The sequence below is a fragment of the Molothrus ater genome, chromosome 20, assembly GCF_012460135.2.
Source record: "Molothrus ater isolate BHLD 08-10-18 breed brown headed cowbird chromosome 20, BPBGC_Mater_1.1, whole genome shotgun sequence".
NCBI lineage: Eukaryota > Metazoa > Chordata > Aves > Passeriformes > Icteridae > Molothrus > Molothrus ater.
In genome coordinates, this window is record NC_050497.2 from 11,609,981 (window position 1) to 11,624,684 (window position 14,704).

Genomic DNA, 14,704 nt, shown 5'->3' on the forward strand with positions numbered 1-14,704 from the left:
CTGAAGACAGACACAGACCATTACAACTAAGTTTCCTCCTGTTTTACTCTACTAAAAATAATCAAAAGGCAGTATTAATGAAGCCCCTCACCCCAATAATTTCCAAGTAGGGAAATATAGCAAACATAATTTTTCACTGCAAGAGATTTTTTCTTTTGTTACTGTCAGTCTCCTGTATCTTGCCAGTATTCTGTATTCTGCCAGTACTCTAGGCAAACATAGGTTATGGAAACAATGAAAACAAGAGAATGGCACTGGGGGTGTCCTGGTTCAGGGCAAATTTGGGAGAGTGCCAAACAGACAAATGCTGCAGTACTTTTTCACAAAATGTATTCTGAAAATAGCAACACAAGAGCATACAAAGAAAACAAGAGAGTCTGCACAGTGCAGCTGCAGTAGTCCAGATTTTTCTAACAGGTTCAGCTGCAGCAGGTCCCACAAAATGCCATTTAGTCTTGTCTTGCATTATTATCATTAGTATTATCATTAACACGTCTTCAGCAAAAAGTGTAACTGCTTCAGTACTTATGGTATTCAGATACTCTAACAAACACATTAGCACGAAATGCACATGGATATACAAAGGTTTCAGTCAGCCTCATGCCAACTGAGATAAGCATGAGCAATCAATTCTGAAAATATTTACAGCCTAACTTAGGCTCTTTTCTAAAGTATATTTACCTGTCACTACTAGTTGATCTTACAGCTCCCTGCTTAGGGTCCGACTGTCTTCGAGAAACCTTTTTCAGCTTCTGTGAACTTTCTGTCTTGGGTATAGGCTCATCCAAGAGACCTCAATAAAGGAATAAAAGACTTTATACTTTCAACATAAAACAAAGCACTCATGAAAAAGTTAAGGTATCTGTTGCTGGTTTCCATTACTAACGATTTCTACCTAACTTAGAATATGGCCTTCTTATACACGATCAGACAATGGCTATACTAGTTGCAAATAATACTTCCTCACAGTTTCCTTTTTTTTATTTTAATAATTTATGAATACTACCTGCATGTTACAAACCTACCTGTGATGGTGCAAAGATTAGAAAGTATGCGTTTGGCAACTGATATGTAACACTGAGGAATGAGGAGAGTTTACCCAGCAATTCTTTACGTGTTCTGCTTGCAATTTCTTTAATTTCCATACGAGATAACGGTAGTGAGTGCAAAACTGGAAGAGAGGTAATGCCACTCGACGGTGTAGTAGTGATGACCTTGGGAGCCAAAGGTGACTTCAGAGGTCGTTCAATGCTTCGCCCAACCAGATTGCTCAGAGGTATTTTGTACAGGTTTTTGCATGGAACTTCAGCTGAAACACAGAAAGAAAAAGGAATATCACACTTGCAACACAGAAAGAAAAAAGAACATTACACTTGCACAACAGAATCAGTTCTTAATAATTCCAAATGAAAAGTTATAGAGACAAGCTATACTTGTTGAGCTGAGCACTGAAGTGACAAAAATCTTCTTGCTCTAGAGATCTTTCAATACAAATAAGCTAGAAGAAGGAAGACATACAAGCAATTTGACTTAGAGAGAAGAAGAAGATTGACTCCTGGCAACACGATGACTCAGGAGCGGAACCAGGAAGTGAATTTATATGACCTGTGGCTGGTACTCTGACTATTACACTGCACTCTGTGCAGTATTTCCTGTATGTTTTAAAGTACTCCAAACACATTGGAGCCTGGATCCTAAGTGATTTAAATTATGACTCCTGCTCTTAGGTAACACAAAATACCACGTTTTCTTAATTCCTAGAAGAAAAACAAAGTCCCAAACTTATCAAATAAAAAATTTGTGATTACCTTCTTTTCCTATCTGCTAACAGTAAAGCAGCAGATTTAAGGAAGTGTACACACATCTTGCATTATTTAGCTGATGTTCCCTTGTTTCTCCTTTATTGTTACACTATAGACTGACCGCTCATGCATCACGTTACACTAGATCGTCTGTGCAAAACTTTTCAAGGCTTCTTTTGTTTTGCAAAAGAGCTTCAGCCATTCAGTGGTTATTCTGCTTTTCTTTAACAAAAGGAATCGCGTATGTGAAATGTCAAGCTTTCTCATAATTTTATGCCCCTTTTTGCATTATGACTTGTGATCACATTGTGAAAGAGTCATCGAGATATTGAGGTTTAATTCTTCCCTTCCTACAGAATTTATTTCTTCAGAACAGTGCTACCATGCATTCAGAAAGGATACTACAGTGCAAAAGCTCAGCCAAGTGCTTTATATGTGTGGAAAATAGAAAATCTCTTATCCTCCACACTTTCAGGTAGGAACTCACATTTTTTTACCATCTTTACTTAAGACCAGCCGCACCAAGATTTGATAACTGTTGGAATGATTAGAGATCACATTACCTTCTAGAGAAGGAAGAGGTAATTCTGGCTTTTCATAAGCTGTCGGTGTTTGAGGAGAACTCTTTGAACTCATTTCCTTAGAGCTGCTGTCAGATGATCCACTCACTGCAGCAGTAGCTTTAAAATAAATATCCGACTGAAATGACAAATAACCCGTCATTAGAACAGTGAGACTTTCTTAATCATCTTCTGATTCTCTTTGTCCTTGATATAAACTAGGAGCAGACAGATGAGCAATTATTGCAGATAAAGTAAGCATGTATTTCGGTTTTGTTTGTTACGTTTTTAGCGGCAAAAACTTTTTATGTTAATTAGATCCTAACACATCACAGAAATAGTCAAACATGATTTTTCTGTCTTACCCTTGATGCTACAAGTTGAAGCTCAGGCACAACTGCTGTGTGGACTAAGTTCCCATTCACCACTAATCGGATCTCAATGGAATCAGTAGTGAAGGCAAGAACATAAGGGAAAGCACAGACTGCAATGAAATAGAAGTTATTTGGCAAGGAAAAATCATTAAAGCAAAAGTTTCTTGGATGCTCCACAAAAACTGTTCTTGACCTCTTCCTTGACCAAGTTCCTTTCTTATGAAAAGTGTTGTCTAACATAATGAAGAAAATTTCACTCTTCATGCCTGGCAGAATATAGAGGGAATGGAAAATGAGAAACACAAAAAAGAAAGGGGAAAAAAGTTCAACAAAGGACAAACTTGCTACCAAGGCTCCACTTTTCAAAATTATCAGAAACTTTAGTCAAGTGGCATCATGAATGTAACATGCTTATTCCCAGAACACTGGAATTCCACCAGGGCCAAGTGCAGGCAAAAACAGTAGCAAAAAATCATCTACTAAAAAGAGAAATTTTCTTACCAACAGCATAAGGAACTTGATTCCAGCTGAAGTGGAAGTCATAAGCTGATGGCTGGACAAGTGGAGAATGTCCACTGAAAGGATATACCTTTCTGTACTGACAAACATCTGCAGCAAAATAGAAAAAAGGGGTATCCATCACTTTACACTGTAAGCAACCACCACCCATTTTATAGGGAGATTTTGCAGAAGGCTGGACATTATGCACACAACCAAACATTCATGTAAAAATCCCTCTATAGCCAAACAGCTAAGCAAAAGTTGCTTTCTCTGTGAACACACTGGAAAGACCAAAATAAAAGACCTATGTTTTAATAAGTTGTCGTATTTCACAAGGTACTACTGTTTCAACAGTTACCAGGTCCCTAATTTGTCCAAAGATACAGAAACAGGCAAGAAAGAATTCTGCAGACACTGCTTTCTGAAGTTATCTCTCTGCCCTTCAAGTAGCCATATGTTAATGTAATTTACATTCTTTGAAGACTGTTAAGCACATGGGTTATTACAGACACCAAGATTTCATTAATCATATAACTTGCACATGTATAAAACAGCTAGTACGACTAAAATACTTGCATTTGTAATTTCTCCAATATGCATTTAAGTTCCAAAGAACGTATTTTGACAAACTTTCAATGAAACACTAAAATTTATTTTCAGATACAGACCTAGACTCCAATGAAAGAAGATCTACACATGTAGATTGAACTATTACCACTTCTGGCCTTCCCTAAACACTTACAGTTATAGCACAACAGTAGACCAGCTTCACCATCTTCATATACATCAATAGCCGCAACAAAATTAACCTGCAAGGATAATGGAAAAGATTAACAAACAGGCAGAGGATACTGTGGTTATTACAACTGGGTTGTGACTAACAAGCAATACAATCAGTTGGGGAAGTGCACAACTACAGGTAAAAGGGGAAAAAAAAGAGAAATAAATAAATAAATTTATAAAAATAGCTTCTTTTGTGATGTAATTTTCAGGATGTTCTCAAGATGAAAATTAGTTTCCTTTGTATTTGGTTCTGTACAGTACCGAACATTCATAACCATACCACACTGTAAAGCAATAAAAACATAACTTATTTAGCAATATAAATTTTGGGAAATAGGATGATTTCAGAAAGCTGTGAATCAACATGGTACGTTAAAGATAACAATTCTTTTCAAAAAGTGATCTTCAAATGCACATCATGACTAGCAAAAAGATCATATACAATTCAGAACCACTAACATTTTACAGAGGTCAACAGGGATGTACCTAAGGATTACCGAACAGTCTGAATTTACATATTGAAAAGCAACATTGGTTAAACCAAAGTATTTTTTACATAGATTAGGCTACATAAATTCTCTTAATTAAACTTTGGTTTTGTCTTTTACATTTAGATTAAAACCAAACCAAAACAGCCACAAAAAGTAGGATATCTGTTCAGGAAATGAGATCTTATTAGCGAAATGCATAAGGTTACATTAGACAAATGCTTCCCAAACCATGTATACTGCTTGGACAGGGAGAAGGCTGAGAGACTGATTCCGTGAACAGCAGTTCTTTGACTTTCCTTCATTTAGGATTCCTGTGCAGGTCAAGAACTGTTAAGAAAACCTGAAAGTTTACGCATCCATACCAAATGCATTTTGACCCGTCTTTTGTAGTGACTGAAAGCCATTGCTGCTCTGTTGTCCAGAGAAATAAGCAGGCAACCCATTTCAACATCATAAAAATCACTAGCTCAGCTCATATTAATTGTCTGTTTTATTTGTCTTCCTAAAGGAAATAAGGATTCTGGTGTGGAAAAGAAATGGGAGTGGTGGATGGTGGATGGTGATGTACTTCTCCATCCCCATTCTTTACTTCTAGTTCCTCCTCATCCAGATTAAGATTGATTCCCAGTGCTGTGGAGAAGTTTATTCTTGATCAGCCATGCCAGGGGCACCTCTTCATCACCAGATCCGAATAAAAATAGAGACGATTTAAAAAGAAAACAACTTATCAAGAACCATTCAAATGAATAAAGTAGTCCCTTATCTCATTAACAACAACAGATTACCTGTGCAAAATCTTCCTTTTTTTAAACAAAGACATGACCTAAATCCTCTCCCTATGTCCTAGACAGATAGATATTCAGTTATTAGTTGACTGGGCAGCAGTTTCTTAAATAGAATGATAAACAATATGTAAACATTTTAGCTACATGCAAATAGGCAAATCTGAACAAGATACTGGTGGTCAACCACTGAAGTTATTTTGAAGCAACTTTTTAAACAATAAAGTACTGATACCACAAAAATAAAGCAAAAAGCTAACTACTGGCTAAGAAAGAAGGAAAAATTAACTCTTGACAACAACAACATTTCAACAACACAGGCTTTTTCCCAATGTCATACCTTATAACTACCTCTCTTGGGAATTATCATCATGTATCCCAAAAGGAATAAATACCTCAGAGTGTCCTAAAGCCAAAAGTAGCACATATGAGCTCCTTACCCTCAGCATGCACTGAGTCTGCAACAAATTATGCTCAGTGAGGGTCTGCAAAAAAACTTTCAACTGATGAAAACTTACCCTGTTTGTTTCAACATGATGCAATCTATAGGACTCCCCTGTACTCTCATTGATTAAATCAAACTGATGCCGATACGCTACACAGATCATATTGTCACTGTCTCCCGTAGGTCCATCCACCAACGTCATAACCACTGGAGGGTCAGAAAGGCATATCTCCTATAACGTAAACAATAGAATCACACTCTTTTTCAAGTTCCTACTGTGGGTGCTGCAGGTACTCCATGATTTTAAAGGGATGCTTTCTAAGCGCAGAAGCATAACAAAGAACAAGCAGAAACAATTCTTGAAAAAATCTCCAAGTTTTATTTAGCATATATACGACTGGTTTCCACCATATGGCTTCTCACTTTTATTTGTCTGTAGATTCAGGAAGATGATCAGGCATATACTCTGCCTTCCTTGAACCCCCTACACTAGCTGAGTGCTGCTCAGTGTGTTAAGATAATTAGTAACTGGATTACACATACCCGGATGTACTGGAACTCCTCTACTGGAGATTCAGGAGACGACAGCAGAGAGGTGCTGATTGAAGTGTCGTCCGAATTATATTTCTTTGTGACGAGAAGCAGTTTGTTCCGAATAGCTGCAACAATCCTCAGCTCACTCCCGTGGTGAGTATTAATGGCATACAAATGGCAGCCTGAGGAAATAATGTTCTAGACTCTAAGTGGTTGGGATAGGGTCTGATTGTTTTGTATTTGTATGATGATTAGTACAACAGGGCTCTGTTGGATGACTCGGCAACACAGAATTAAAAACTCCTCCATAGGATTACATCAACTTCAGGGAAAAGACAAAAGCCTATCACCCTTTTGAAATCTACTTTTAATCCGAAGTACATGGATTATCACTATACTGCACCTTCCAGCTTTTCAAAGCAGCTTACTTATGAAGACCAGGAAACATTGATTTCTACAAAAATAATGGGCAACACCCAGACTAATCTAAGCACTACTGTTTAATAGGGGATCTGCCAGCGTGCCAGTCCAGCTTAAAGTGGGCTTTACTTCAGTATAACATCCCCACAAAATTCTTCTCGTATCTCCCAACCCTGAAATCTTATTTTTCCCTAAAGCTTTTCATCATTAGCAATTTCCAAGTAACACGGTTTTTTTACATCATTCAAAAATGTCATGCTGGACTGTACTAGAGTAATTTTCAAATATAAGCTTAGCAAAGTTTGAATTGACTCATCCAGAGAAAAAACCTAAAAGTGAACATCTACACCTGCCTAAAAAGAGCTAACAAGCCCCTGGCAGCTACCGGCATCAAAACACAGTGGATGTTTTTAATACAGGATAAGGAAAACAATATCACCTTTTGTTCTCTCCAGTTTATTTTCTCTGCAGTCATATTTGCTTCTTATGATTTTTTTAGTCTCTATATCTTTTTGGACAGCACTGAGTCTGAAGACAAGGATACGAGAGTCTTTCCCTGCCGTATGGAGAGAACCAGGAAAAAAGTTAGAAAAAGAACACGGTAGTTTGAAATTAATACTTCCAATGAGAAGCAGCACCTAACAAACAGAGCAAAAGTAAACAAGGCATAATACCTCTCTGGGGACAGAAGACCTACAAACTCTCTAGGATTTACAATTGTAGTAATCAACCCCTTCAGCAGAGTAGCCAAGTTTCCCATTAGGTGGTGCTGCACCAAAAAATGATCTGAGAGGTTCCAAAGAGTGAAATGCACAATATTTTGCAAATACATAAAATCTTGCAAAATAACTAAAATACAATAGATATAAACTACAGGGAAAGAGTAAAAGGGTTAACTTCAAGCGCTGGAACCATCCAGGTGAGCAACTGCTAACTGGATCCTCAACAGAGTTTGAACCCTTCAGGATACAGAAGGGTTTTCTCCAGAAATTTCACAAACTGAGTTTTGATATAACTACACTTGCCAGATCCTCAGAAACGTCACCCATTCTCCAGGTGTCTTGAGAGAACTGCAAATGGCTCTCACGTAGTTTGAGCTAGTTCTGTAAGATCTCAGGGTGAATTTCACCAGATGCAACCAAACTGGGCAACTCCCAGTGAGACAGAAGGAACCATGTTTTACCCAAAGCTTGGGTAAGCAGAGCTTCAGCAAATACTGAGGAAACGGACAGAACAGGGTAAAAAAATAATAAACCAACCATATCTGTAATGCTTTCCGAGTTACACATAAAGATCCTGATCTTGCTTTGTGTATGTTCCCTTTATGAAATTCAACCACAGACTACTCTTTTATTGGTAAAAACTACCTCACTAAAAAAAGTGCACATTTAAGCCTTCTGAATGAGACAAAATGTCATCCAGCAATACCCGGAGTCAGGCAAGAATCCAAGAACAGGGACCTCTCCTACCTTTGTCTGTTCGGGCAATCAAAAGATCCAGAGCTTCCAACACATTCATCTGCTTTATTTGGAGAGTTTTATCAAATACTTGCACTGACGGTTGACCATCTAAAAGAGAAACACATATGTATTGAAAACCCTACTAAAACTTACTAGATGCTGGTTTTGAACCATTTCTTTCTTCTAATTGAAGTCTTGGGTTCTTTTCCTTACAAAAATGAAGAGAAAAAAACCCAAAAAGAATGGCACAAAGCACCTACACGTGCCACAGCATCATAGCCAATACTTCCTCACAGGACAGTTTTATTATCGTCATGAATCAGATAAAGCGACTGAAATCTAAAAGTGACATTCCTTTGGCAAGTTTGAGAATTATGACCAAGCACTAACTTCATTCCCTCAGTTCCGCTGACCTTATGTAGCACACAGAGGATTATAAGGGATCAGAGTAGCAATATCAATGCTAAGGGAAGAAGTAGGATATCATTGTCACATAAGCCCTTGGCTTCATGCTCGCTATTATCAAGGGCTAAGAAAACCAGACAAGCCATTTAGACACCTCTTGAACCTGGATGCGACCTCCTACAGCTTTTCAGATGGTCAAGAAAACAACATCTGAAATAAGAACACATTCAGAAATCTGCATTAACACTAGCTCGCCAATATGGCTTGATTCAACTGCAGAATGAATTTTTGCAACTAGGTTACATAAATGGAATAGATTTACTCGGAATAGTAACTATCCCCCTACATAAAGACTTACTAACACCTGAACAGAGTTTATGAACACATATTTTCAAGAAAATGGTCAGATACATAAAAATTGACACAAAAACACTAGATCATTTACTAACCATCTATTAACAAGATGCCAGCATCTGTAGAAACCAGCAAGGACTGGCCCCAAGAATCTGCACAGACAACCTCATGAGGAAAATTACTGCAGAAAGACTGAGATTCCCAAGGCTATGAAGTAACATAAGGGATACATATTAAGTACACTAAAAAATACAGATCATACAGACACAGAATGTGATGGACAATGGCAATAACATGTAAATGCTTTTGGCAGGATACATTTCCAAACAGTATATTGCTGGAATTAGAAATATCAAAACTGAAATCATTTCTGGCAGAGGACTTCCTGCATCAATTCTGGTTTGGAGACTAGTAAGACACAGACCTGAAACGCTAGAATTAAAACACGTGCAGCTGAAACTCAGCGCAACCATCACGCAATAATTTTTTTCATTTAAAAATCCCAAACCTATATATTTAAAATGTATGTACCACTACACATATGCAGTTTGCTTATATTTTATGGTTCAGTTTGTGATGTTTAGTGACTAGCATATGGTACAGTTTCTGCCTTTCTGCCAAATTGTTCTTCCATCCCGTGTTCTCTGTACTTACCTCCCAGAGCCTGCCCCTCCTCTCCCAATTTATATATTAGTTGAATCTCTGAAATTCTAGAAGCACTTCTGAAGCTTCTGTATATAAAATACATGCAGAAGAGTGCAGCTGGCATATTTCACTCCCTAATGACTTCAAACAAAAATCCAAACGAAATAAAAGGAAATGAAAACACAACTGAATCTTATTTCAAAAGTGCTGAAATTAAAATAAAAGATGATTGCATATGGAAGATATGGCCTTCATTGAATTTTCTCAGATGTAAAAATGTCTGCACTTGCTTTAACTTTTGGGAAGTGCTTCTGCCCCCAGGCTCATCCTTTATTAATCTAATAGTGACTGCAGAATCAGTTTGACACTGTACCTTTCCTCTTTCCTGCTGCAGCATTTAATTACAGAAGTAAATAAATATATACCATACTACATAACGTTTAACGTTCCACAACTTCTCTGACAATTTCACTCACCTCCTTTTTACAAAAGCTTGTGGTTGCCAAGTTAGCTGTGGTATCCCCTTTCACAGTGGTTTTCAATTTCAATGCCTAATACAAACAGATGTTTTATTTAAACTGAGTTTTTGTCAGCAATACCCAAACTAAAGACTATATTAAAAGGACAATTTAGGACTAGAAAGTAATTCCAGTTTGGAATTCCTATGCCATTTTAAGTAATGAAAAAAGAAGCAGAATTCTGTATCCTCAACGATGTCAAATGGTCCTTAGGTATCTTAGCCAAAACATACCTTGGCTGTTTCTTGGTTAGGGTTTTTTTTTTGTTTCTTTTTCTTTACTTGCTTTCTAAATAGCAACCCAGAAAAGAAGAGTCAAACGTAGTAACAGAGAAAAACCTGCACCTCAAACTACAGAATCTAACCATATACACAGTTTACTTTATTATTAAAGTAGCCAGATAGAGGATCCTCTTGTCAATTATACAAACTCACCTTTGATTTGCAAAACTTCCTAACACTAAGGCTAACTATATATATGTCTGTCTACATATATTGCCAGGCATCCCCCTAAGGTACGATTTTTACAACCTTCATTTAACTCATGTACGATATAAATATTTCTACGTGTATACCTCAGGCGTTACAGATAAATACTTCTATTCGTGTTTTATTTTAATGTAACTTATAATAATGCAATACTACAAAACTATTTATGGTCACAGAAAACTGCATTAAATCCCGACATAACTGCAAGGTAATAAAAGTTTAACAAAAGGAGTGACACATTCTTTGTAAACCTAGCCGCATACCTTCTACAGTGATCCTACCTGACCAAGCCGAACAAACTCTGCTTGTCGAGCTTCCTCTTTTTTCCGTGTTGATTTTGGGGACTCTGGTAACACATCACTGAAGGATCTTCTATTAAGCATATTCTAAAATAGAAAATGTTTCTTTCTAACTGCACAGCTTCTCAGGGAAGAGAAACTGCAACTCTTCCAATCCTTCAGCGCTTTACCTTATACAGTTTGTCATAGTTTACCACTGTCATGTTCTGTACGATCATACTACATGAATATGTGACATGAATATATGAAAAAGAAAAGTTTAAGCAGATCTATATAGATAAAAGAAATAAACACTGGTCAAAAAAATAGCAACTTGTTAGTTTTAGAAGTACTGAACTTATTTTTAGTTAATTAAGAATCACCTTAAGTCTTTATCATCCAAAATAAAGTTACCTCATAGCTACTCAGGGATAAGAATCATCTAAATTTACACATAACAGAACAAATGCAGATTTTATGGTGATGAGACTAATGCCTGTATTTATAGTATCTAAATTCCCTATTCCCTCGCCGCAGGTAAGCTTACACCAAGTACGACATTTTTATGCTTCCCCTCACACCTGGTGAAGAGTCCTGTCCAGAAAGGACTGTCTGTCAGCTTTCATAGAACTGTAAAGTAAGTTATACAACAATCAGTATTTAGCTTAGTCATATGCAATTCAGTGCTCATTAGGATTACAGTCCTTTAAAGTGACAGAACATTCAAGCCACTAGTTAGAACAGGACAGCACATATGAAGGATGCAGAAACTTCTGACTTACATTTCCCTTGTGTAGGTCAGGCATCATGTCTTGGTATAAAGAGCGGATCAGCATGTCTAGAGTGCGCTGACGTTTCTGAGAAAATGTTGGTGTTTCCAAGGTGGCTTTTTCACCATTTATTACTAAATGATTATGGGAAAAAGAGACATTATGTAAATGAACTTCAACAATATCCACCAACTCTAGTTTGCCTCTGTATCAAAACACCTGCTGTGCCCCTATTAATTTAAAATTGCCTTCTTTTTGCCTTTTTAAAGAATAACTCTCCCTTCAGTTAAAGGAGAAAAACTTGTAATAGAAGAATTCCACAAGGCATCAGAATAAATACCTAACTAATAACAAAATTGAAGACAAACTACCGGTCAACTTAAGTACTAAACAATTTAAATACTCAAAATGAGCCATCAAGCTCCTGTCAGGTTTATTTGTAATCAACATGGTCAATTTTGAAAGTTTCCTTTCTTGCTGATTTAGAAGGGCAAATACAGGTCAATGAAAATTGGAACAGAATGATTACAGAATTAAAAGTGCTGCACAGGCGTCCTTCAGCACCTTTAAGAATACATTCGGAAGAGATGCTATTTTCAGGTTTTCAGAGCTACTAAATTAACGCCTTCTATTACTAAATAATGAACAGTATTATAAATCCTTTCATATCTCCCAAGCCCTTTACAAAAATGCAAAGCTAAATACGGCTGCAAGTTCTGCAAATGTGAAAGTCAGCCTCTGTCTAGTAGCCTGAGAATTTTTTTTTTATCTAACTGTAACAGTTTGATGGAACTGACGTCCCAACTATGCTACAGATATGAAAAAAAAAATTGGATACAGATCAGCAGAATACACGAGAAAATGCATATACATTTTAAGCATCACAAATTTTAATTTGTTTGCACAATTATTTAAGAGTGTTTCCAGCAAAAGAAAAACTGACTTACATTTCACCAACACAAAATCCCTGAACTCCTGGTGATTTGTAAACACAGGTGGGGATGGAAGGGGAGGCCCAAAGAGAGGAACGCTTTCTTCTGAAAATATTTTCAGCCTATTGAAAGTACAAATCTTTATCTATATTGAAAGTCACATTCAAACCTTACCTTTTTTATACACACTATTCAGAACCAAAGGAAAAAAAAAAGGAAACTTATCTGGGTGTCTTACATACAAATTTCAAAGGGCATAACCAAAAAAAGATTCACTTGGAATTACTCAGCAGAGCAAAGTTATGTTTCTTTTACACAAACTAACACAGGGACATAGAATTAGAACAGAACTTCGCAGTTCTACTCACGCAGCAATAGTTTTAGTGGCACTAGCAAAATACAGCCCTGTTCAAAAACACTGTAAATGAACAGGTCTTCACGTACAAAATACGTTCTCCTTACAGATTTCCACTTTCCCTATGCATTCACCAAACGCATGAAATATTTGCTGCTTCCAAAGTAACAACGGCTTACAACATATGAATCTGTAGCTTGGGAACAGCAAATTCATTTACACTGAGGAAGACAGAGTCAGAATAACTTCCGTGACAGCTGGACCTGCCGAGTTATTTTGATCCATAAGGAATCCAGCATAGCAATATTGAATAGCAGATACAAACCCAAGCCTATTTGTTGACCAGGGCATAGCTTCTTTAAGATAAGTAATCATTCTTGGCTATTTCAAGTGATAGTTTGCCAACAATTGGCATGCGTAGATGACACGAGTCACAGCAAGTTCAGTGGCAAAATTATAGATTCAACCTGTATCTGCTATTTTAGAAACCAGACAGAATTTACTTTCTCCAAAAGCCACCAGTGACTGACTGATATTGAGTCTAATGGATCACAATGCCTTCATACAGTCTTTTTTCTTGAAAGCTTAGGAACAGCATACAGTATGAAACGCAGTACTACATTTGCATGAATATTGATCATCTTAATATTTGTTACACATATTTGAGACACAGTTTCATGGATGCCCTCTGTCTATTTAATTACGTCCAGGTAAAAAAAGCAATAATTTATAACTACAAAAGGTGTGAAATGCTCCTTAACTACATCAGAATGAATTGTAACAGGGAAAGCCGTAACAGAACTGACTAAAAAAATTGACTACTTGAGTGACATAAAATATAAGGGCATTCTAAGCAGAAATTCAGCATCAGACCTCAGAGTGGTATTGCATTTGAAACAGGGAAAATTTGCCTCAAAAGCCTAGAGCATCCCCTATCCCTTTTTACTGAAATTTTGACCACTTGGAAGACTGACTTCACACACACACAAAAGTAAGAGAAGGAACGAGTTCTATTCAGGCCTACAATCAAATGACGGAAGGAAACGTAATGGGGGCAAGCTGAAATACAATGTTTTAAGGTTGTCATACAGGAAAAAATACTACGCGATATGTACTACAGCAAGATGCGTCAAGACTGGCAGAATGAAGCAATTAAGATGGACCGATCTAGTAAAAGCTGCCAACTTCTCTCTAATGCAAGAGAGAAATTTATCTTACGTACTGCAACTCATTTCCTTCCCCACATAAACAGCAATATAAAAAGCATTTTACCATGGCTAACCCATCTACAGACTATCAGTTTACAATCGGGACAACAATCACTTCTTAAATGAGGAATGTATGCCCAGGGTTTCTGTCTCAAAGCAAGAAAAAGAAAGAAGTGACTGCATTTTCACTTCGGAATCATGAACATGTTCTGAACATCAATTTAAACAAATTTGCAAGAGGAAGCTGACAAGATCATGTAGCAAAATAAAACTATTCCTTGCTTAACTGCATTACAGACACGACCCCAAAGAAACCTTAGCTGTAAATAAGAGGCAGGGGAAAAAAACTCCCACACACAAACTGAAGTATCATTCTTGTCTGGAGTTCGATTTAATGAAATGCTGAAGAAACACAGCAATATGTAAAATTCTGGCAGGTTTTAAGTACATGACATTCAACTACACGAGTACTCTATTAAAATGCCCAAAAATGAATTAGCTTGCTCAGCTACAGCTAAACTGCAATTTGTAAGGACTTGTAGTCCGTGGCTATCGCAGCATCACGTGCATTAAATAACTGTCACCATCCATGTAGTTTA

At 37.0% G+C, this 14,704-nt stretch overlaps 1 protein-coding gene across 3 annotated transcripts in view; it reads right to left on the bottom strand.

The window, feature by feature from the left end:
- GARNL3 (GTPase activating Rap/RanGAP domain like 3) overlaps positions 1 to 14,704 on the bottom strand; it is a 33,118-nt gene that overhangs the window by 6,265 nt on the left and 12,149 nt on the right. For all 3 annotated transcript variants that reach the window (XM_036393650.2, XM_036393651.1, XM_036393649.2), the window contains 15 exons: positions 12,558 to 12,664; positions 11,623 to 11,744; positions 10,844 to 10,948; positions 10,033 to 10,107; positions 9,007 to 9,118; positions 8,162 to 8,260; positions 7,132 to 7,248; positions 6,282 to 6,454; positions 5,812 to 5,970; positions 3,980 to 4,046; positions 3,238 to 3,345; positions 2,728 to 2,846; positions 2,366 to 2,501; positions 1,100 to 1,309; positions 682 to 793 (listed from right to left, as the gene is read on the bottom strand). In XM_036393650.2, coding sequence (XP_036249543.1) covers positions 682 to 793; positions 1,100 to 1,309; positions 2,366 to 2,501; positions 2,728 to 2,846; positions 3,238 to 3,345; positions 3,980 to 4,046; positions 5,812 to 5,970; positions 6,282 to 6,454; positions 7,132 to 7,248; positions 8,162 to 8,260; positions 9,007 to 9,118; positions 10,033 to 10,107; positions 10,844 to 10,948; positions 11,623 to 11,744; positions 12,558 to 12,664 — 1,821 coding nt within the window. The remainder of the gene's footprint in view (positions 1 to 681; positions 794 to 1,099; positions 1,310 to 2,365; positions 2,502 to 2,727; positions 2,847 to 3,237; positions 3,346 to 3,979; positions 4,047 to 5,811; positions 5,971 to 6,281; positions 6,455 to 7,131; positions 7,249 to 8,161; positions 8,261 to 9,006; positions 9,119 to 10,032; positions 10,108 to 10,843; positions 10,949 to 11,622; positions 11,745 to 12,557; positions 12,665 to 14,704) is intronic.